Below are 23195 nucleotides of genomic sequence, written 5' to 3'. Positions count from 1 at the left end.
CCATGAAACCGTGCAAGTAGCTGCCCAGTCCTGAGCCTCAGTTTTCTCATCTGGAAATAGGGCCAGCTCCCATCCTCCCTGGGTCAAGTGAAGAGGAAGCTTTGAGGGCTGTTAACCTCAGCACCTTCAGTCTAATGCTTGTGGACAATGTGGGGACCCCAGTAACTGCACGGCGGAGTGAAGCAAACTCTCCTCTTACCAGAACCCATGTCAGTGGAACTTTCTTCCCCAGAATAAACAGAAACCATGGCAACTGGGATATGTCACATGGACTGGCAGCCTGTCCCAGTGATGGCCAGGAGAAGGGCCTGGCACAGATGTGGGCCCCACTCACAACTCCACCTGCTGTGGGATGACCCACTGGGACCCCTTAGTCCTCCCCTCCTGCCTGAGGTAGGACTGAGAAGTTCAGTCCTGACTTTGGGTTTCCATTCAACCTCAGATTTTATTATTACTTAATAGTAAAATGCTTGTCCCAGAAAGCATGTCTCAAATGAGATAAGTTGAAGCAACCCTGGCTCCTGCCCCATGTCCTGATGGGTGCACTAGGAGTTATCAGGATGCTGCTGGAGGTGGGCACTGAAATGGCAGCAAATCTACTCTGAGAGGGAGGGTGCTGAGCCTGTGAGCTCCTTCAGTTTTCAGATGGCCAGTGAGGTGGTGGCATTAATACCCCACTTTATGGAGAGCCTCAGCTCTTTACCCGGGGTTCACAGCTAATATTTGACAGAGCTGGGATTCGAACCTGCATCTTCATGCCCCAGGACTTATTTCCACACTGGCTTTAGCTGAACTGGAGGCCCAGCCACCACGTGGCAGGCAAAGAGCATTTGTTGCTCCCTGCATTGAGGGGGCGACTGGTCTGTGATGCCTGCTTCCAGCACAATGGGTCCAGGGGTGGTGGAGGGGCATCTGAGGCAGCTTTGAAGGCCAGGGGGGTTTTTCAGCCCTTGTGTTTCTGCCTTATGGCCTCCTTGTGCAGCTCTGGCAGGAGTGGACAGGTGCCCTTGCTTCTGGAAGCGTGGTCTTGCCTTAGCTGGAAGTTGAGGGTGGAGCTTCCTGGAGTCGCTGGCTTCACCTGCATCTGCAGCCATCCAGACAGGATGCCAAAGCCCCAGCTTGGGTAACCCCCTTGTCTCTTGGAGCCCCAGTGTCCTTATCTGTAAAATGACGAGATCAGTGACTCAGGGACAGCATAGCATGGTGGTGCTGGGCATGCATGTTGGGTCCTAGGACCTTAGTTCCAATTCTGTCTGTGACAGTTACTAGCTGTGCACATCTAGTAAGTTACTTAACCTCTCTGTGCCTCAGTTTCATCCTCTGTAAAATAGGGATAATAATTGCATCTACTTAATTTGTGGTAAGGTTTGCACAGGGATTTCATCATATTGGAACTGGAGGAGTTGAGTAAGAAGAAAGGACAGAACCTTGGTCTAGCTTCTGCCAATTTCTGGGCAAAAGCTGAAGTTAGCACAAAGTCAGCCCAAGCATGCTCCACTGCACTCAAAGTACAGTTCTGCTGCCAGAACCCAGCCAGGGGGAGGGGATGGGAACTCTATAAGAATATACTGTATATGTGTAGGGGATGGGAACTGATTAAGAATAGGACAGATGCCAAGACTAGTGAGGCATTTTAACAAAATGAGGCTGGAACGTGGCATTGTGTAAGTCCCACAAATGAATCAGTGCGGTGAGGTTGGAAGATAAGCGAGGGTTCATTTGGTGAGACCATTCGTATAGTCAGACGTGAGTTTAAACTGACCCTGCAGCTTAGAAGCTGTGTGGCCTCAAGAGCTTACCTAACTTCTCTGAGCCTGTTGGCACACCCAAAAAGAAAAACAACTCATTTCGTTTTGCTAGATTGTCTAAGGATTAAAGAGGTGACAGAAAGTACCAGTGCTTGGCACAGAGTAGATGCTTACGAAGCACCCCAAGAGTTTCTTTTGGGGTGCTTATGTGATTCAGTCGGTGCCGCTACTGAGTGACCACAGGGATATGCTCAGATATGCTGCAGAGGTTTCCTTCTATAGTTAAGGGGCAGGGAGTCATGCCCTGTATGAGACATTTTTCCGTAGGGAAAATGAAGTCATGGGACTTGTTCACCTGGATAGTGCAGTCCAGGGGTGTATGGGGCTTGGGGTACTGCAGGCAAGTCCCTGGGACAGTGTGGCTGAGGGATGGGGTACTGGGTCTAGGAGCTTGGTGCAGAGCTCAATCAAGAACCTTAAAAGAAAACACAATGTGAAGACTTTCTACCTTGAGGACAGTGGGGGCCGTTGAAGGATTTTAAATGGTGGGACGTCACTTTTTTTTTTTTTGAAGAGTTGGTGTCCTACTCTGTCACCCAGACTGAAGTGTAGTGGCATGATTATAGTTCACTGCAGCCTTGAACTCCTGGGCTCAAGTGATCCTCCTGCATGGGGCTACTGAGTAGCTGGGATTACAGGCATGCACCACCATGCCCAGCTATCTTTTTTTTTTTTTTTTTTTTTGGTCTGTTTTTCAGAGCTGGGTCTCGATATGTTGCCCAGGCTGCTCTTGAATTCCCGATCTCAAGCAATCCTCCCATCTCGGCCTCATAAATTGCTGGGATTACAGGTGTGAGCAATCGCACCTGGCAACTTTTTTTTTTTTTTTAATTTTTCTCAAGAAAACTCTACTAATTGGCCTGGAAAATAAATGGGGGAGGGTGAGCTAAGGGGCTGCTATGGGGATCCAGGCCAGAAGGGTGAGAGGCTGAGCCAGAGTCACAGGGATGGAGGGGGAAGGAGAGGTGACTGCAGAGGATGAGGCAGCGATCAGGGCACCCTAGGGGTGTGGTATGGCACTTTAGTGGTCAGTGCTTTGCAGAGAGGAGGCACATGGGATTAAGCAAACACAAAATCCCAGTGGGCGTGAGGATGTAGACAGGGCACCTTAGAAGCGCAAAGCGGCTTTAGTCACTTCTCTTGGGTGAGATTTGTTTAATAGAAGCTTGCAGCTTCTCAGCACTTAACAGGTGCTGACGGGGGCATCACAATATTGTGAAATTAAGCTGTGAAGCCGACTTCATTACCAGCTTACCTGGTGATGAAGCAGCTGCCTTAGTTAGCACTGATGGTTAGGCATGACAGAGCTAAAATTGAACTTGGCAATTACTGCTCATGAGAGGTTCTCAGTACTGTGAAAGGAAGGTTCCATGGAAATCAACCCTGGTAATCACAGGGTTTAAAATTAGTCAGTTACTATTAAGGTTGCTCTGTCAGCGTATGCTTCAGGGCGATGTGAGGGAAGGGTGTGTGGAAGCTTGGGTTTGGGCTGTTGTGGGTTACCTTATGTTCACCTGCACTGCATTTAAGAAAAAAAGTTGGTTCTAGGACAAAGGTTCCAGAGTCCCAGTGTTCATGTCATGGTGCAGGGTGGCCATTTGGATAATAGGTGATTTTAAAGCCCTGTTCTTTTTTTTTTTTTTTGAGACAGAATTTCGCTCTTGTTGCCCAGGCTGGAGTGCAATGGGGTGATCTCGGCTCACTGCAACTTCTGCCTCCCAGGATCAAGTGATGCTCCTGCCTCAGCCTCCTGAGTAGCTGGGATGACAGGCATGTGCCACCACACCTGGCTAATTTTTGTATTTTTAGTAGAGACGGGGTATCACCATGTTAGCCAGGCTGGTCTCGAACTCCTGATGTCATGTGATCCACCCACTTTGGCCTCCCAAAGTGTTGGGATTACAGGCGCGAGCCACTGTACCTGGCCTAAAGCCCTGTTCTTTTTATTTGCGTAAACTCACACCCTCTCTCAGCTTTGGTGTTTTCTATTGACTTGAGGAGGTTTCCTGACTCGCTTCAGGCCTCTCCTTGGGATGTTGCGCAGGAAGAGCTCAGCTCTCTGTGGGTTCCTCCTTGCCCCGAGGAAGGAATGATGTGATACGATGGAAGGTTCCTGAGTCCTTCACAGAATTGTTTTTGGTAAACCTTGGCTGGAACATCTCAGCAACCTCAGAATGTTTGTCCCCATTTTGTGAATAAAGACAGCAAGGGGCTGATATGGGCTTGTTGCTACTGTAGTGAAAATCAAAGGACAAAGCTTATAATGATTCAATTATGAGTTTGCCTGGGCTGTGTGCATTGACCCTCATGAATAAGAAGATGGAAGTTGACTCATTGCTGTGAGCCTCAACTTCCTCATCTGTATAATGGGAACTTGTTTTGTGCAGGTGTGAGGATTAAATGAGATCACCAAAGCACAGTAGGACCTCAGCATGGTGGCTGTTGGCTATTAACAGTGAAATTTATGGACCAGACCAGGCACTTTCCATCGATGACAGCTGCTTTGCACAAAAAACCCACCAGGAGGGAACTATTATTCCTATCTTAACATTAGTAAATAGAGGCTCAAAGAGGATCTAAGTTTGGCCAGGATCTAAGGGTACAGCCAGGATTCAAACCCAGGCATTCTGGCCACAGAGCCTGGCCATTGTCCCTCCCCCTCACCCTGGGAACAGCTGAACAACAAGGAAACAAGTAATATCATGGCTCATGCCTGTCATCCCAGCACTTTGGGAGGCCAAGACGGGAGAATTGCTTTAGGACAGGAGTTAGAGACCAGCCTAGGCAACATAGTGAGACCCTATTTTTACAAAAAAAGAAAAAACACAAAAATTAGCAGGGTGTGGTGGCACATGCCTGTAGTCCCAGCTACTCGGGAGGCCGAAGCAGGAGGATCTCTCGAGCCCAGGAATTGAAGGCTGCAGTAAGTTATGATCATGCCACTGCACTGCAGCCTGGGCAATAGAGGGAGACCCTGTCTAAATAAATAAATAAATAAATAAATAAAAAAAACAAGCAGCTTGGACAAGCTGCCTCCGTGGATAAGAAGAGAGAAGCATTAAAACTGAAAGATCATTTCCAAAAGGCTGCAGCTCCTCCACAGGAAGCTGAGTCATCTCTCTTTGTTTTGAACCATAACCATCACGTTGCCTCAGAATCTGAAAAAGTAAAAAAGAACTAAAAAAATGCTGAGTTTCTTCATGGTGCAGAGGCCTTTCTTGTCTCCACCCTAGAGGAGCTGAGCAGAGGGGCCACAGAGATGGGACCCCCTCCAACCCACATTAAATACCTCCACCTGAGTATTTATTGCAAAGCCAAGAGCACTGCACCTGGAATCCGGTCTTACACCCTGGGATTTGCCTTGCTAAGCCTCAGTCATCCAATCTGCCAGGCAGGTGCACCTGCCCCAGCTCTGCCTTCTCTGTGAGGCTGGTGCTCTCAGGGTGCACGAGTCAGGGTTCGGAGGATGCTTTCTCACCTGCACACCTGTGGATGGTACGATCACAACCTCAAATGCCTCCTCCCAGTACATTTGGCAGAATTCAGTCCAGAATCTGGGCCTCGGCTTAGCTCCTGTAAACTCCCTCTCCTACAGATGGTGGGGTTCAGTAAGCATTTGATGAAGAATGCAGGGGCTTTCTATGCTTGTCTGGTATCACCCAGCTTCTGCCTTTTAAAATGCCTTGTTCCTTCTCTGTGTACTCAAACTCTGCCCCTTCTCCAAATCTCAGCTTGACTGACACCTTTTTCATGAAGCCCTCACCCAGGTGACCACCCTGAGACCCTTACCCGTGAGCACTGTCTCCCTTATATCATACTCACCTCCATGTGTAAGCTGGGCTTCCTATGAGGACAGGGACAGTGTCCTGATCACACATTGCTCCAGCTTCTGGAATTATGACCTGTGTGAAGTAGGGAGGAGGCAGAGGGAACAACAAAAAAAGGTTTTTTGAGTGAATGAATAAATAAATGAGACTTGAAAGATTTTTACCTTTGTGTTTTCTCTCTGACAATCAATTCTACCTTTCACTTATCTCTTGTTTCTGATGAACAAGTTTAACATTCAACAAGCAACATGGCTTCTTGCAACATCAACAAATGCCCATCATTTTCATGGCCGCATAGTATTCCATCCTATGGAGAGCCATGATTTATTTATCCAATCCTCTATCAATGGACTTTATTGTCATTTTCATCTTCTTATAAATAATGATGCAATAAATATCCTTGTCCACACGAATTTGAGTCTAGAAAGTTCTTTATCATCCTAAGCTTATATAGATATTCATGGACAGTTTCTTCTTGCATGCTTACAGCTTTGTGTGTGTGTGTGTGTGTGTTTCTAAATCTTTGGTATGTCTGAGATTTTCATCCATCTTTGTATCACAGTGCAAAATGCACCTCTCTTTTGCCTTGAGACGAGTGCCATGTGCCTTGGATCTATGTGTTGTGTGCACTTTCTATTTGGTGAGCACACACTATGTGTCAGGCCCCATGCTGGCATCCAGGACCCAGAGATGAGCAAGACAGACGATCCTGACCAGCAAGAAGCTCAGAGCCTAGAGAAGAACAATAAACACAGAAGCAAAAGCCATCAAACACATGAACAGAAACCATTGGCTGCAGGAGTGTGCTGTGGACAAAGTAATTCGGGTGCAGGTGAGATTAGAGGAGCTCTCTTTGGGGAAGAAGGAGATCTTTGAGCAGAGCTGGAAGGATGAGAAGCAGTCAGTTGTGTGAAGGTCAGTGGAAGAGCATTCCAGGCAGAGGGAACAGCATGAAAAAGGTACAGAGGCAGGGAAGCAAGACTTTTTCCTTTCTGGAGCCTTTTGTAATCCCCCTTCTAGCCTCTCCCTCCTCCTGCAGACACGCTGGGCACCAGCCCCCTTTATCACATGAAATTTGCTATTCCCAGGCCGTTATCTCTGTCACTTACTTTAGTGTTGTTACAAGTGTTCAGGAATAGGATGATTCCCCAGAGCTCTTCCTGCTTAGTCTGGATCCTCTCAGCTCTGTGATGCCTCCTCAGCAGCCTTTGCTGCTTCTGAAATGTCCAAAAAATTAAAATTATTTTAATAGCACCTGGCACAGTACATGACACTTAATAGGTACTATTATCCCCATTTTACAGGTGAAGAAACTGAGGCTCAGGGAAGTTAGCCATTCCAGCAGGCAGAGCTAGGATTCGAACCCAGCTCTGTCTTATTTCAAAGTCTGCCTTCATCATGGAGCCCTAGTTAACTGCATTTGTGCAAAAGCTAATGAGAGACTGCTGGTTAATCCTTAGTGCCTGGGGCCAGCTTTATCCCAAGCCTGATCAAGGCTTGTGGTGGGTGACCTTGGCCTTTGGCCTGATGGCTTCAGAAGAGTGGAAAGGAACCAGGGGAGGTTCTTATTTTTTTTGTTTTAAATTACAAATGTAATACATGTTTGTGGTAAAGAAAAAAAAATGAAACAAGAAAGAAAAAAGCAGCAACTGAAAATATCTCCTCCTCCCTAGTGTAACCACTATTAACAGCCTGGTATCTTTTATACTGCATGTTCAGACACATACATATACACCGTTATTGTTTTTATAGAAATGGAACCACGTCCTTGACTTTTTCTCCCAGGCAGTTCCAAGTCAGTACCTACACACCTTCCTCATTCCATCGGATGTATTTCAATGTATGCAACCAGACCCTGGCTTTCGACATTTAGCTGTCTCTCATTCTCTCTGTAACAAGCAACATCCTTAGGCATGCATCCATGCACTGAGTACAGGTATTTCTGCAGGATGGATGCTCAGAAGTATAATTGCTGAATGAAAGGGCATGCAAGTTTCACACGTTGACAGGTGCTGCCAATTTGCCTTCCGAAGCCTCTTCCAGTGCAACACCCCTCCCAAGGCAGCGTGTGTGAGTGGGGAAGGCTCTTAAGCCACAAATGACGTGGAGCCGCGCTGTACTTAGGGGCTGCCTCCCCTTCTGCTCCCCGAGACCTGGCGTGGAGACCGCCACCAGGAGCTCCAAACACGCAGGCCCAAATTGGAATAGGAGATGGATTTTGATAAAAGAGGTTAAATAACAGGTTTTTCCATTTCACCTTATACGAATGGGATGGGGGGTGGGGGTGCTGGGCCTCTAGCCAATAGAGGACCAAGAGTTGTCAGGAGGGCTTATAAAGCTTGCTATTTCTGGCATTTTTTCCTCTTTCTCTGCTGATTATGCAGCAGACTCGCATAGAGGCTGTCGCGGGCGCGTTCTCTCGCTGCCTGGGCTTCTGTGGAATGAGACTCGGGCTCCTTCTATTTGCAAGACGCTGGTGCATTGCAGGTGTGTTTCCGCAGAAGGTAAGCAGCGGGTGCCCACCGCCCCGTGAGGTGGAGGTGATCAGGCCGTCACTGTGGGCTGAAGACAGGTGATGTCTGGATGGGGGCAGGCAGGGACCTGGACTGGTGCTTGTCACATTCTGGAATGAAGATGCTTTAGAGGGGCCAGGAGGTCTGCAGTTGGCAGCTCCTTCTTGGAGAGGAATTCTGGAGGCGGTTGGGGCTGGCCTCTGGAGAGCAGGGTCAGGCTGTGGCCTTGGTGCCCAGGCTGCTCAGGATCATTCATTCATTCATTCATTCAGCACACCCTGCAGTAGGCCTGGCCAGGTGTGGCTTGGGGGGTCTGGCTGATTCAGACTGGAAATGATGGGAGCAATGATGGGGATGGCCCATGGCTTGGGAGGAGCCCAGAAGATACCTGGGCTAAAGAGTGACAAGGGCCTTCCAAGAAGGCAAGAGGGGTGAGAAGCAGCTGAGGACGTCACCAGGAGTACCCGAGCTGCCTCTTCCACTGGATTTTGGGGTTTGGGGAAATCAATAAAAATTTCTCGCCAAATTTGGTGAATGCCACCTTTTTGTTTTGTTAAGTAAGGACATTGAAAAATAACCAGTTGGGATCTCTACACACCATACTTTCGTAGAAGAAAGGACAGCAACAAATGAGAAAGGACCTAAGGGGACTTAAGGGGACACACATGCCCTTAATAGGTGGCAGAGATTTCAAATGCAGAAACCTAACGTGAATGGCCGTCCCAGCTGTGCCTGGGAGGCTATCTTGGTGATGGGAGTTGACTGGGCTGGGGGCGGGGCTTGTTGCTGTTGATGGTGCTGCACCCAGCAGACCAGGAGGCCTGACCTCTTCTGATGCTGTGATTTATCACAGCCATTGTTGAAATCCGGCTTCGTGCATGTGTGTCCCAGCAACAGAAGCCTCCCGCTCAGGTCTGCTTTCAGTCATTTGGAACATCCTGGGTGAACTGGGAGAGACCAGGAAACACCAGCTTCTGTGCCTCCGGGCATGGTTTCCACCCTCTCCACTCTGGGTCTGAAAGCCTGCAAGAGGCAGTGGGCCCAGGTCTGCAAGGGAAGCCTGAGGAGCCAGCTGGACACAGAATGTAGCTATTGAGCACCTACTGTGTACTGGGGTCTAGGTTAGGCACTGCTTACAAATCTCAGCTCAGTCACAAATACAATCTGTGACACAGCTCGAGTTCCTTGAGCTTTCTAAGTCTGTCTCTTCATCCATAAAATGGGGACACTGATGCCTACTTTCTTGTGTTGTCATGATGGTGTGTGTGTATAAGCATTTACGTGTGTTCATGTGTATATGCACACATGCACGTGTGTACACACTGTAACACTTTGCCTGGTGTGTGGAAGGGCCTCATTAATGAGGCATGAATGAATGAACAAATGACCTAGGATGTCGGCTCAGCTCATAAGGAGGGCGTGGCTCACAAGGGCATGTGTTTGTGTGCATCCGTGTGTATGATCCAGGGAGCTCTCTTCTTGTGCTTTAGAGTCAGAGGCTCTGGAATCTGTTTGGGGAGCTTGAAGGGAGGGCCACGTTTGTTTCACAGCCCTGGATAATAGGAATTCTTTGTGTTTCTGGTCACATCCATGAGTTCTTGACTGGGAGAGGAGTTCATGGCAAGGACTGACTGGCCATTTTGAAAGAGAACCAACTGATCCTTTTAGTGTTAACACTCCCTGAACAACTTACTGAATACCACTCATCAGCACTGTGTTGGTGGGGCCCTGGGAAAACAGCCAGCCAGTAAGCCAGTGTTCAGATTGCTACCTGACGACCTGTTTGCTGAGAGCCCCTGGCTGGGAAGGAAGGTGCTGGAAGGAAAGGAGTCTTGGAAGGGAGAGGGTGGCTGAGAATTGCACCCTCACACATGCTCCCTGCCTGGAGAACAGAAGCTGAACCAGGTTTAAGACCTTGTTTTAAGTCACGGCTCAGTTCCTTGCTTGCTGTGTGACCTCAGCACAGCAACCTCTCTGAGCCAGAGTTTCCTTGCCTATAAAATGACAGATTGTTAGGAGGACTAAGTGGAATAAAATACATAAAAGCACATTGTTGGTGCCCAGTAAATAACGTGTTCTCCTGGGGAGGGAAGATGCCCTGGAGAGCCTTTGCCTGAAACCAGGGTGTCTGCTGGCACGCAGGGGCCCAAACACAGCAGGCACCTACTGAATATTTGTGGGAAGAATGAAGGTGTGCAGAAGTGGGAGGCCTGAGTTGCAGGGCTTTTCCTGCTGTTAGTAATTGCTGTGTGATCTTGGGCCAGTTCTTCATCCCTTTTGGACCTTTGATTCCCTCAGAAGAGGAATCCAGGCTGATGGCTTCAACCCCTGCTCCTCCACTGTGTTGGAAATCGGGTATGTGGGAGCCTCCAGAGCAGGATGAGCTTCATGTTTGAAATTAATTTCCTTTCCTCGGCCGGTGGCATCCCTGATGACTCTCCCCTGCTGCCTTGTGCATGAACAAACCGGTAATTAATGAAATTGGGAGCAGGGGCAGGGAGGTGAGGTTTCCCATGGAGGCAGCTGGGGGCCTGCTGGGGCAGCCTCTGTGCCACCCACTGGGAGGCCCAGGGCTGCCCAGGAGCTGCCATCTCCTTCTAGCCAGGGGGCCTGGCAGATGTTCACACATCTGGACAGTTGCAAAGAGAGGCATGAAATATAGATGGGGAGATGGGGAGTGAATTCTCCAGCTTCTCCTGGGCCTGGGGAGCCATTTTCCAGGGAGGGCTTCGGGAAACTCCTGCTGTTGGGTGTTGAGCCCGGAGTATGAATTGAGTGGACCTGGATTTTCAGCCTTTGCTCTCTTGAGTTGTGAGGCTCGAGTTGTGAGGCTTGAGGCAGCTCACTTAACCTCCCTGGGTCTTCCTTGCTGTGAAGAGCAATTGAGGCTGTGGGAGCAGCAGCCCCCTAGTCATGGGGGGATTGGTGTAGAAAGGCAGCTCTGATTTGCATGTCCTCACCCCAGGGGCTCATCTAGAAGGAAACAGTTACTCTCAATGGCCCTTTTCCTGATTCACACCCTCCCTCACCTCAAAATGCCCCTTCTACTTTGTGCCCACTTTGTATATATGACTGTCCACCCCTCGGCTTAGGCCACAAATGTAGGATCATCTTTGACCCCTTTCTCTGCCTTACTCCTTGCATCTAATCCACCTGCACTTGCTGCTGGCTGTACCTTCAGGGTGCAATGACTTCTCCTCGCTTCACTATTACCTGTCACCGGGGTGACTGCAGGAGCCTCCTCCCAGGCCTCCCTGCCTCCACCCTTCCCCTGCTGTTCTTGCAGCAGCCAGTGGGATCTCTGAGAACCACCTGATGCGCACCTCCCTCCCTGCTTAAAGCCTGTGGTTGGGTGTCTTTTGCAATCAGCTGGATCTGTTCTGATACCTTTAATATACCTGCCTGGGGGAGCTGGGCACCTGTCTGATCCCACTTTTTGCAGTCCACAGGCTAGCTAATGCCTCCTGCAGAATCACTGTTCTGCTCCCTCCTAAATCCCCTTCCCCAGTGACCAAGCTATTGTGCCTCTTAATTTTACTTTCAGACCCCTTTGTCCAGAATGTTTCTTTTACCCCTTGGACTCCTGTTTATTCTTGCAGGTGTGATCACGACGTCCACGGCTTTCCAGAAGCCTTCTCTGATTGCCCTCACTGTCTAGCCGCAACTATCTGAGCCAGGGTCCCCTTCCCTGTGCCCACTTCTGTCATTGTCCTCCCCATCAGTGCTGTGATGCTCTGGGAGAACATCACCCATGATGATGCACCTTTATTCGCACAAGTGCTGCAAGGCCAGACAGCACAGAAATGTTAATTTAGGCAGTAGATGCGAAGACCTCCCTGCAAATTAAGGGCCTTCAGACCTAGACAGACTGGAATAGGATCCTCAAACTGGTTTGATTTGGCTGTGACCTTGGACAAGCCACCTAGCCTTTCTGAGCTTGGAGGGTCACGAGGATTGACGAGATGACATGTATAACAAACATCCTCCTCTTTCCCACTTGCTGGATAGGAAGTGTTCCCAAAGACACTTGGAATGCTTAACCCCTCACATTTGCTCTGAGCAGAGCAAACTCAACAATGCACAGACAAGCCCACCACAGAACCCCAAACAGGAGCAAAAATAGCAGCCATCAGGGCAACCTGAGATGCAGAAGCCACAGGAAGAAGCCGCAGGCCAAGCGGATGTCAGCTGCTCTGAGGCCCCGCTGAGGTTCCTCGGATGTGCCGAGCTATGCAGCCCTCACGCCTGCCCTCGCTGGCTCCCCAACCACAGCATCAGATAAGGCCGGTGGAAAAAGTGCTGGCTTCCTCTCTCTGGGGAGGGGTAATCTCAGTGCCATCTGTGGGGCACACTCCATCCCCAGTTGCCTCTCTGGCCTCCCCTACCCCTCCCCACTGCTTGCTCTGCCCGTCTTTGCTGGTCTCTTTGCTGACCGAGGTCACACCTGCTGGCGGCTCCCATCTTAGGGCCTGTACACAGGCTGTTGGGCCCTGGAATGCTCTCCCCAACACATCTACTTGGCTCACTCCGCCACCTCCTTCCAGTCTTGGCTTCACTATCACTTCCTCAGTGAGGCCCACCTTGACTGCTCTGTTTAAACTTGCATACCCTCCATCTCGACATTCCCAATACCCCTCACCTGTTCAACTCTTTCTTCTTTCCATATACCATGTAAGTCACTTATTGACTATGTGTATTGTTTTCTGTCTCCAATGCAAGAGCGTAAACTCCAGGGGTCTTTGTTCACTGCTGTCTCCCAGGAGCCCAGAATAGTGCCTGGCACAAAGTAGATGCACAGCAAACATTCTTTCGGTGCGTGGATGCATGAGTGCGTGAATAAGAACCAGCCCAGCAATCAGAAGTGGTTCAGGCTAGATTTTGGGGTGGGAGGGTTTGTTTCTGGGCACCAGGCCCCAGGGATGGGCTCACATAGTCATTGAGGATTCTGGCCCCAGGATTGACCTGCATTGGCCAGAAGCCCCTGCTGACCTTCAGGGCGATAGCTGTCTGGGGCCGGAGAAGGGTCTGGAAGCCTGTGGTCACTTTCAGGAGGGACCCTTGCAGTAGTTAAGAGTTTGGCTTTGGAACCACATGGTTCTGGGTTTGAATCCCAACTCCACCACTTCCTAGGTAGCTAGCCTTCACGTCTACCTCTCTGTATTTGAGTTTTCTACCTTTAAAATAGAGTAGATAGGCCGGTGCGGTGGCTCACGCTTGTAATCCCAGCACTTTGGGAAGCTGAGGTGGGCGGATCACTTGAGTACAGGAGTTCAAGACCAGCCTGGCTAACATGGTGAAACCCCGTATCTACTAAAAATACAAAAAAATTAGCCAGGCATGGTGGTGCACACCTATAATCTCAGCTACTTGAGAGGCTGAGGCAGGAGAATCACTCGAACCCAGGAGGTGGAGGTTGCAGTGAGCCGAGATCATACCATTGCAATCCAGCCTGGGAAACAAGAATGAAACTCCACCTCAAAACAAAACAAAACAAAAGTAGCGAATTCTGACCTTGCTTAGGTGGTGATTATGAGGGTTACATGCAATATAGGTAAAGTGCCTGACTCACGGTAGATGATCAGCAAATGATCATTACTATTAAACTTATTATTACGTTTTTTTTTTTTAGAGAAAGGGTCTTGCTCTGTCAACCAGGCTCTAGTACAGTGGCATGATAATAGCTCACTGTAGCATCAAACTCCTGGGCTCAAGCAATCCTCCCATCTTAGCCTCCTGATTAGGACTACAGGTGCATACCACCATGCCTGGCTAATTAAAAATAATTTTTTTTTTTTTTGAGGCCGAGTCTCGCTCTGTTGCCCAAGCTGGAATGCAGTGGTACGATCTTGGCTCACTGCACCCTCCACCTCCTGGGTTCAAGTGATTCTCCTGTCTCACCCTCCCACGTAGCTGGGACTACAGGTGCGTGCCACCACACCCGGCTGATTTTTTTTAATTTTTAGTAGAGATGGAGTTCCACCATGTTAGCCAGGATGGCCTTGATCTCCTGACCTCATGATCTGCCCACCTCGGCCTCCCAAAGTGCTGGAATTACAGGCGTGAGCCACCGCGCCTGGCAGAAAAGTAATTTTTTTTTCTAAGAGATGGGGCCTTGCTATGTTGCTCAGGCTGGTGTCAAACTCCTGGTCTCAGCTATCTTCTCGCCCTGGCCCCGCAAAGCTCTGGGATTACAGGTGTGAGCCACTGCCCCTGGCCTAAACTTAACTGAGCATGTCAGGGTTATGCTGCTGTAACAACCCCTTGAATCTCAGTTGCTTATCATGAGGAAGGCTTATTTTTGCTCTTACTACGTGGTTCCATGACAATCAGCAGAGAAGTAGGGGTTGGGCTCTGCTCCACAGATCACTCAGGGCTGTAGGTTGGTCAAGTCTCGACCATCTGGAACCTTGCTGGTCCTCTAGAGAGAGCCTGTAGATCTCAAGTTTGCTTTTCTATACTTCCACCCAGAGGAGACCCACGTCGTTTCTGCTCATAACCCATTGGCCTAAACTAGACACATGGCTCCAATAAATGGTAAGGGGAGCCTGAGGTGTAGTGTCCTATGTGCCAGGAAGGAGAGGAGAGCCAGATATTGGAAAGCAGTAGTAAAGTCTACCACAACAGGTACTTCCCTCTCTGTCCTCTCCAGACATATAGGCAGACTGAGACATAGTTAGTCAGTACTTACGGGACTCACTGTGGGCAGTTGAATAATGACCCCTGAGTATAGCTAGGTCCTAATCTTTGAAACCTGTGTACGTTACTTTAAATGGCAAAAGGGGCTCTGCAGATGTGATTAAGGGTCTTGGGATGGGGAGAGTATCATGGGTTGTCTGGGTGGGCCCTATAGGATCACAATGGTTCTTATAAGTGAGGAGGGGGTTCAGAATCAGGAGAAGGTGATGTGAGGATGAAAGCAGAGACTGGGGTGATGTGCTATGAAAATGGAGGAAGGGACCACAAGCTGAGGAACACAAGCAGCCACTAGACACAGGGAAAGGCAAGGAAATGGATTTTCTCCTAGAGCCTCCAGACCAACCAGCCCTGATGACACCTTGGTTTTAGCCCAGTGAGGCTGATTTTAGACTTCTGGCTTTCCAGAACTGTAAGAGAATAATTTGTGTTGTTTTAAGCCACCTGTTTATGGTGATTTGTGACAGCAGCCCTAGGAAACTAATACATCACCTTCAGTCAGAAAATCATTTGAGACCCACTGCATAGAAGCCTCCTCTGTCTGCTCTGACAGAACTGACCCCTTCCTCCCGTCTCTTGTGGCGCCCCTTGCACCTGTCTGTCATCACGTTCATGCACAGGCAGAGGTGTCTATTAACATAGTCCTTCCACTCCCAACCCCCATGTGCCAACATGTATACGCACACCCTCAGCCACTCTTTGAGCCTGTCATTTCTCGGGCTGATCCGGGTTGGTGTGTGTCCATGTTTGTAGGAATGCAGGGCAGGCTGGTGGCAAGGTCATTGTAAAGGACTTGTCTGTAGGGAAAGGGCCCTGGCATGCCCCAGGAGTGGCCCAGTTGGTGGGACAGTAGAGGCCTCGTGGGAGATGGTGGGGGTGTGAAGGATGGGGCTGGGGAAATCATCAGGGACCAGGTCAAGCAGGACCTTGGGACCCTGGGACCAAGAGAAAGAGGTGGATCTTTGTTTTGAGGACAGAAAGGAGCCTAGTAGGATTTTCAGCAAGGGAGCGACTATGGATGACTGATGACTGGGTTCTCCTGGTTTGTGACTAGGTTAGAAGACTGTCTTTGTCCTCCTATCTTCTGGAAGTCAACTCTGTGCCAGGCACTCCTGAGCTATGCTTTTCACAGGATTTCTCATGCATCCATTTTATAGAGGAGAAAGCTGAGACTCAAGGAATGGAACCTCATGGAATCCATCCTCCACGTGGCTAGCTGAGTCCTCTTTTAAACTATAAATTAAAGCATGTTACTCCCCTGCAAGAACTCTCCAAGGGCTTCCCATTTGGGATGAAATCCGAGTGCCTTATGGTGGTCCTAGGATCCCAAATCACGTCCTTGCCTCGCCCCTCTGCCTACTGTGTCCTGCGCGTTATTCCCCCTGAATGCGAGAGCTTCTACTTGTGGACCTCAGGGACTTTGCATTGCTGCTCGCTCTGCCTTAAATGCGCCCACCCACTACTTGTTGCCTGACAGCCTCCTCCTCTTCCTTCTGGGCTCCCTCAGTTTAATTGCTGCCTCTACAGAGAGACCCTGTCTCCACACTTCCTGTGTTTGCTGCACAGCATTTAGCACAATGCAATGTGTGACCACCCTTGTGTGTTTGCTTGTTCGTTGCCTGCCTCCTGCAGTAGACTCTGAGGCCTGCAGGGGCTGGGACTGTGTCTACCTTGCTTCTCGTTGTGTCCCAGCCTCCAGGACCTGGTATGAAGGGGGCACTCAGCGAGAGAACCTCTGCGGAACGATGAAGGGTGGGTCCTGGGTGCAGAGGATGCGGGGAGTCTGGACCTTTGAGGGTGGCTGGAGGCTCCTGGACCTGCCTCGTAGGACAGACACCATGCAGGGGCCAGCTGAGGAGTCACGCCAGTGGTTTCTCTGGGCACCCGGGCAGCCCCATTCCTATTGCACCTGGCCTTGACCCACTCCCTGTGCTGTCTACATTCCCTGTCACATTAAACGCTCTGCCTGCCATTTCAGCCTCTGGGAGGATCTACGAAGGTGTGGGGAGAGACATCAGACCTGGGTTTGGATCCCAGCTCAGCCACTTAATAGCTCTGAGACCTTGCACTGTTTCCTTTAACTTTCCGAGCCTCAGTTTCTTCTACGTAAAATGGGCATACACAGGGACAGCCTTCTAGCACGTGAGTCCTGGTGCTTGATTCAGCTCGAAACTGCCTTATCTGCAATCCAAAAAGCCCTGCAACCAGAAGTTGTTTTGTCAATATGCTGCAAACTCGTTTGGCCCCCAAAATCTGACCTGAGCTGACGCGAGGCTCTTTGTAATCTTTACTTACCCCACTTGTGTGAATATTCATATGTTCCACTGCAGAAATATGAATGTGTTCCATTGCAGGTGTTGCCTGAGGCTCCACTGAAGCTATGGCGTAATTTGCAGAATTTGCACTTCATTACTTTTCTGAAATTCAAACAAATTCTGAAACTGCACGAGTTCTGGCTGAGAGCTGTGGATCTGTGTATGTGAGTCGCTGCTGAAAACCCTCCTGGGGCACAGGAGGGCCCATGGGGGCCTCTGGCAGCCATCGCAGAGCCTGAAACCCCTTGTTTCCCCTTGGCTGGCTTCTGGTTTCTTGGCAGCCAGTGTCTTCTTAACTACCTGGGTTTATGTTGGGTTTTGCTGGTTCAGGGGCAGGGGTGAAAGCTTAGGGCAGGGTGAGCAGAGGTACTCAAACATTTCTGATGTGAATTTAAAAGGAGAATTTTTTTTAAATGAATCATCAGAAGAAAGAAATCAGAAGGAAGTGTGTGACCAAGGAGAGGAAATTAGCGTTTGCAAATTGCATGAGTCACCCCCTTTCTGACTCCTGGGTGATCCCTTGCCCTTGGCAATTTTCACTCATCTCTGAGACTCTCAAGGCCATATTCTGCACAACATGCTGGGGCTGTCATGGTTTTATTCTGGCTCCAAACCTGCTTCTCATTCTAGCCGTCAGTATAAATTTCTATTTTTGAATCACTGCCACGCTGTTTTACTTATTATTGCGTTAGCCAGTGTTTCTTCCCTGCCCAAGCCCTGCTCAGACTCCCGTTTCCCCATCTTAGCATCTGCAACCCATTCTCCACCCAGAAGCCAGAGGCCAGTTTCTGAAGTGCAGCTCACATTCTGGGTTTCAGTCTCAGCTCCCCAGTGTGGCCCTTGAAGCTCCCTTGTGATAAGGCCCTGCTTGCCTTTCTGTCTTATCTTGCACCGCCTTTCTACTCCATGAATGGGCCCTTCCCTCCAGCTCCCAGGCTTTGGTGAATGCTGTTCCCACTGGCCTCTGCCCTCGCCTGGCTAGTTCTGTGCATGCTGCGGGTAGATCTGCTTAGAAGCCACCTCTTCCGTGAAGTCTTTTTACAAGGTCCTTGTCTAAGTCCCATGAACCTGGCTTCCCATCTGCTTATCACCCACCCATATTCTGATTCCTGGTCCTGTCCCCTTCCCTAGACCATGAGCTCCAGGACAAAGACTGTGTGTCCACCAGGTGCAGTGGCTCAGGCCCGTAATCAATCCTGGCAATTTGGGAGGCTGAGGTGGGTGGATCACCTGAGGTCAGGAGTTCGAGACCAGCCTGGCCAACATGATGAAACCCCGTCTCTACTAAAGATACAAAAATTAGCTAGGCATGGTGGCGCATGCCTGTAATTCCAGCTACTCGGGAGGCTGAGGCAGGAGAATCGCTTGAACCTGGGAGGCTGAGGTTGCAGTGAGCTGAGATCGTGCCACTCCACTCCAGCCTGGGTGAGAGTAAGGATCTGTCTAAAAAAAAAAAAAAAAAAAAAAAAAAAAAGACTGTGTTTTCTGTATATCACTTTACCATCCCCAGCACTCAGAGTAAAAGGCTGTTTTAAGCAAGACTGTTTTAAGCCCTCGAGTCCTCGTCCCCTGCCTCTGGTTGGCTGTGTCTGCCTAAGAGTGGCCGCCATATTGTCTTCCATTAAGCTGGAACCCGTTTCCCGTGTCAGCAGTGGTATGAAATATCCCAGTTGCATTGCAGTAGGTTTGTTTTATGTGCATTTCCCCACTTGCCATTGAATCAGGTGTCCCTTTTTTCCCTTCCATATTTGTTTCTTAAGATATTGCCTCTTGTGTGACTTTTGTTTGAATCCCATGTCTTTTTGTCTGTTGGCATCTTGCTTTCTGTTTAATTTGACTGAGCCATTTCTACCTTGTATATATTAACTGTCTTATAGTTGGTGCTGATATTTTCTTAGTCTGATGTGCTTTTCATTTTGATTTTATTATGTTTTCTTCCACAGAAGATATTAATGCATATATATTTGAATCTGTCAATCTCTCCTCCTCTGTGATTGCTTCGAGGGCTGAAGAAGTTATCCTGCCTCCACAGATCTGATAAACATTCTGTTCTGTGTTGTGATTGTTTCCCTGTAACATGACTTTTTATGTTTAACTCTTTAATCCATTTGGAGTGCATTTTGGTGGGTGTCTTGCAGTGGGTGTCTAGTTCAGTGTTCCTAAATAGGGACAGGATAACCCTCTTGTCCCCATTCTGTTTATTAAATAATTAGTCCTTGTCTCTTTGTTTGCGAAAGGGGAGACAAAATAGAGTAGCTGTTATAAGCGTGAGCTTTAGCAGAATTAAGATTTTGGCTTTGCCGCTTTCTATGTGAGCTATGAGCACGTTGCTTAAATTGGGCTTGTTTTTTCCTTTGTAAAACTGGATGATGATATCTGCCTTCTAGGACCATTGTCAAGATTGAGCAGAAAATCATGTGTAAAGCACATCAAACGTTACCTGGCATAAAGTAAATGCCCTCTTTTTTTTTTTTTTTTTGGCTTAACCAATATTTACAAATATTGTGTCACAGGGCTAGAGGTCAGAAGTATGAGATCAAGGTGTTGGCAGAGTTGATTCCATCTGAGGTCTCTGTATTAGTTTGTTCTTACACTTATATAAAGACATACCTGAGACTGGGTAATTTATGAAAAGGTTTAGTTGGCTCACGATTCTGTGAGCTGTACAAGCTTCTGGGGAGGTCTCAGAAAACTTACAGCCATGGCAGAAGGCGAAAGGGAAGCAGGTACACTTCACATGGCCAGCAGGAGAGACAGAGCAAGCAGGGAAGCGTTACACACTTTCAAACATCCAGATCTCATGAGAACTCACTATCACGAGAACAGCAAGGGGGATATCCGCCCCCAGGATCCAATTACTTCACCATATCCCTCCTCCAAAATTGGGGATTACAATTCGACATGAGACTTGGGTGGGGACATAGAGCTAAATCATATCAGCCTCTCTCCTAGGCTTGCAGGTGGACACCTTCCCCTTGTGTCCTTACATGGTCTTCCCTCTGAAATGCCCTCCTTAATCTTGATACGTTTCCATACCTGGTTGGGTCCAACATTGTACTTTTCCTTCTGCTTCATTGATTTAGAATTCTTGTTTTCTGTTACTGCCACACCACTTTAATTGTGGCTTCACGGAATGTTTCACTCTCTGGCCAGATTGGACATCCTTCCGTTACTCTTTCTTTAAGAATATTGCTTTAAACACGCACCTGTTTTCTTTAGTGGATGTTGATTTTCTCTCTCCCGTTCTGTACTGTAGTCCACCTCAGTGACTTCTAGACACCCCTTCTTCCCCTTCCCCAGCACACATACCGGTTTTCCCCCAACTTGGCTGCCTAGCCTTTGCTCACTCTGGACCCACTACCTCACAGGTACGTACCAACTGCTCTCACCTGGCCTATCTCCACCTTAGTGCTTTATCAACCCCCGCCCGGGTGTCATCATGCAGATACCCATTTTCCCTATGGACCTGAGCTTCCCTGGGAATTGGTTCTAGGTCCCTAGTGCCCCTCTGCACCTGGCATGTGGCCAGGTACATTGTAGGTGCTGAGGTCAGGGCTTGGGGAAGACAGGAATGTTCACCGTGCCCTTGGGCTTTTGACAGTAACTGGGCTAAATCTGGCTTCTTCTGGAGGTGCAAGCTCAGGGGACCCAACAATTTGGCGGTTGTAACCCTGGACATGCTCTTGCCAATAACGGTGGGCCATCCATCAGCCCTGGCCTTAGTTTCCCCAGTGGGATTTGCAGAAGCCAGAGGGTTAAAGCCCTCCCAGCCCTGAGGCCTCATTATTTATCTTAGTGGGTCCATAGTGAAGATGAATTAGAATAACTCATTGGCACATGCTATGCCTTGGAGTGCAGTTTTCTGTTTTCTGGGAGAGAAAAGGCCTCTTAGGACAGAGCCCCCCACTGCCCTCCTGGGTCTCCAGGAGAGAGCCCAGATCTGGGTCAGAAGGGTTCAATGGTCAAGAATAGAGGGGTGGCTCTCTGCCTGGGAAGGCAACTGGGGTGAAAGCAGGGAGCTGGCCTTTCTCTGCAAACTGCTAGGTAGCATGCAAAACCCTGCCTGTTCCGTTCCTGTTCTCCAGGGGAGGACTCTGAGGATGAGAGGGGTAAGATCCCTGCCCACTGCCATGCAGCAGCTAAGTGCAGAGCCTGGACTTGAACCTAGATCTGCCTGCTTCCAGAGCTGTGCTGCACCAGTGTTCTCACAGCTCCCAGTCCAAAGGCCGACGTTGAGACAGTGCTTAAAAAGATATCAGCAGTGTTTACAAATACCATTTCCTGTGTTATCTGGTACTGACAGAAGGAAGTGAACCTGGCACTCTGTGTCAGGTTTGGGGTTAGAGGCATAAGTGCCAAGTTCAGATGACCTAGAAAAACCTTTCTAGGTCAAATTACAATTTCAAAGATTTCTTTTCTTCTTCTTTTTGAAGCGCTCCAAGATCGAACGCTGTCGTTGACATATTTCCCTTCCGACAACACGAGCCCTTTGTGGCATGATTGAGGGCTTGTTTTGTAGTGCTGGGGAGAAAATATCTTCCACATCATCTGCTGCTCATTGTCTCAGTCACACTCGTTCCCCCCACACCACAGTGCCACGCGACGTACGCTCATGCGGCTTTTAGTTAATTGTCTTTGGCAAGAATCAGTTTTGGGACTTGTTCCCAACCGCTTGGATGATAGATAGTTGTCAAATACAAATATTGTCAGCACAGGGCAACCTGAGGCTCTAGACCGCTGACCGCATCCCAGCCTCTGGGGAGAGCTGGGAGCTGGGCAGCTCCATGTTATGGGAGGTAACGGGGCAAGACCTGGCAGCAGTACAGCCTTCTCATTACAATGTAGGCTCTGGAGTTGAACTTCCTGGGTTTGAATCCTCACTCCACCCCTTCCTAGCTGTGTGGCCTTGGGCAAGCTACATAACCTCCCTCGACCTCAGTCTCCTTATCTGTAAAATGGGAGTCTCAGTAACTTACCTCGTGAGGTTGTCGTGAAGATTACAGGAATGGATGTTTGTCATTCAATTAAGAGTGCCTGGCTTGTCGTTAGTGTGATGTAAACATTGCACGCATTCGTTCTAATGAGTAAATGATTGTAGCCATTAGGTGGATGCTGTTGTGTGTCACCCTAGTCCCTCCTCAGATCCAGGCACACATTCTGTCAGCTGCTTAGAGTGTTGGCTGCTGCCCCTATCAGCTGAGCCTCTCTCTGGGCAGCTCCATGGTGCCTTTGGTGGAAAGAGGAAGGCTTGGCCAAGGTCATCAACACTCGCCCCCCGGGCATCCTGGATCCGATGGCCATCCCATGTGGGGATACACAGTGCTTAGCTCCCTGCCTCAAACTGGGACACCTCTGCTGGGCCATCCCAGTTCCAGAGCTCCCCTTGGGACAGGTGGAGGCCTCCGTTATGACTGTGTCACAGTTTGGCTTGTCTTTCTGGCCTGTCCTGCTCCCTCAATCCCCTGTTGCACTTCCCAGTACATTTCTTGTCTGTAGATTTCACCCTCAGAGTCTGTTCCATACCTGAAACAACAGGTAGCTATCCAGACGCTGAATGGAATCTGATTTCCATTTTAAAGCACATGCTGATTTCACTTGCTTGTATTTTTGGAAGCTTTTTGGGGGATGGCCTTGGGTTCTCCACCACTCCTGTCTCCCACCCTCTGTGTGTGCACCTTTTGGGCACTGTCAGCATGCCTTGGTCACCTCCATGGCTCCTGGTGGGAAGAATGTTGCCTAGCTCCTGGGCAGACCATAAAACTTAAGACTGATGGAACGGCCCAGGGGCTCAGAGGGCATCACCCATTCAACCCTTGCAGGTACAAATGAGGAAACTGAGGCCTAGAAAGGGGGAGGCCTTTTTCAAGGGCACACAGTGAGTGGTACCTTTCTTTTCCATCTTTGAAGGTGATGGTGTCTCGGGATGTAGTAAGCAGGCTGGTCTTAGTCAGACGTGCGGCTGTTGTGATATTGTGGCGCTAGGGTCCAATACATGTTGTACGGGGTGCCCCCATGGCAGAGGAGTGGTCAGGCAGGCCC

At 49.2% G+C, this 23195-nt stretch overlaps 1 protein-coding gene across 3 annotated transcripts in view; it reads left to right on the top strand.

Moving 5' to 3' along the window:
- The first annotated feature begins 8002 nt into the window (after positions 1-8002).
- The window catches only part of TOX2 (TOX high mobility group box family member 2), a 123596-nt gene continuing 108403 nt past the window's right edge, over positions 8003-23195 (top strand). For all 3 annotated transcript variants that reach the window (XR_004033056.1, XM_030826423.1, XM_012511728.2), the window contains exon 1: positions 8003-8139. Coding sequence is in view for 2 of the 3 variants with exons in the window: in XM_030826423.1 (XP_030682283.1) it covers positions 8014-8139 (126 nt within the window). In the remaining variant the exon portion in view is untranslated. The remainder of the gene's footprint in view (positions 8140-23195) is intronic.

The sequence above is a fragment of the Nomascus leucogenys genome, chromosome 13 (assembly GCF_006542625.1).
Source record: "Nomascus leucogenys isolate Asia chromosome 13, Asia_NLE_v1, whole genome shotgun sequence".
In the NCBI taxonomy this organism is placed as follows: domain Eukaryota; kingdom Metazoa; phylum Chordata; class Mammalia; order Primates; family Hylobatidae; genus Nomascus; species Nomascus leucogenys.
This window is presented reverse-complemented; position numbering and strand designations above follow the sequence as displayed.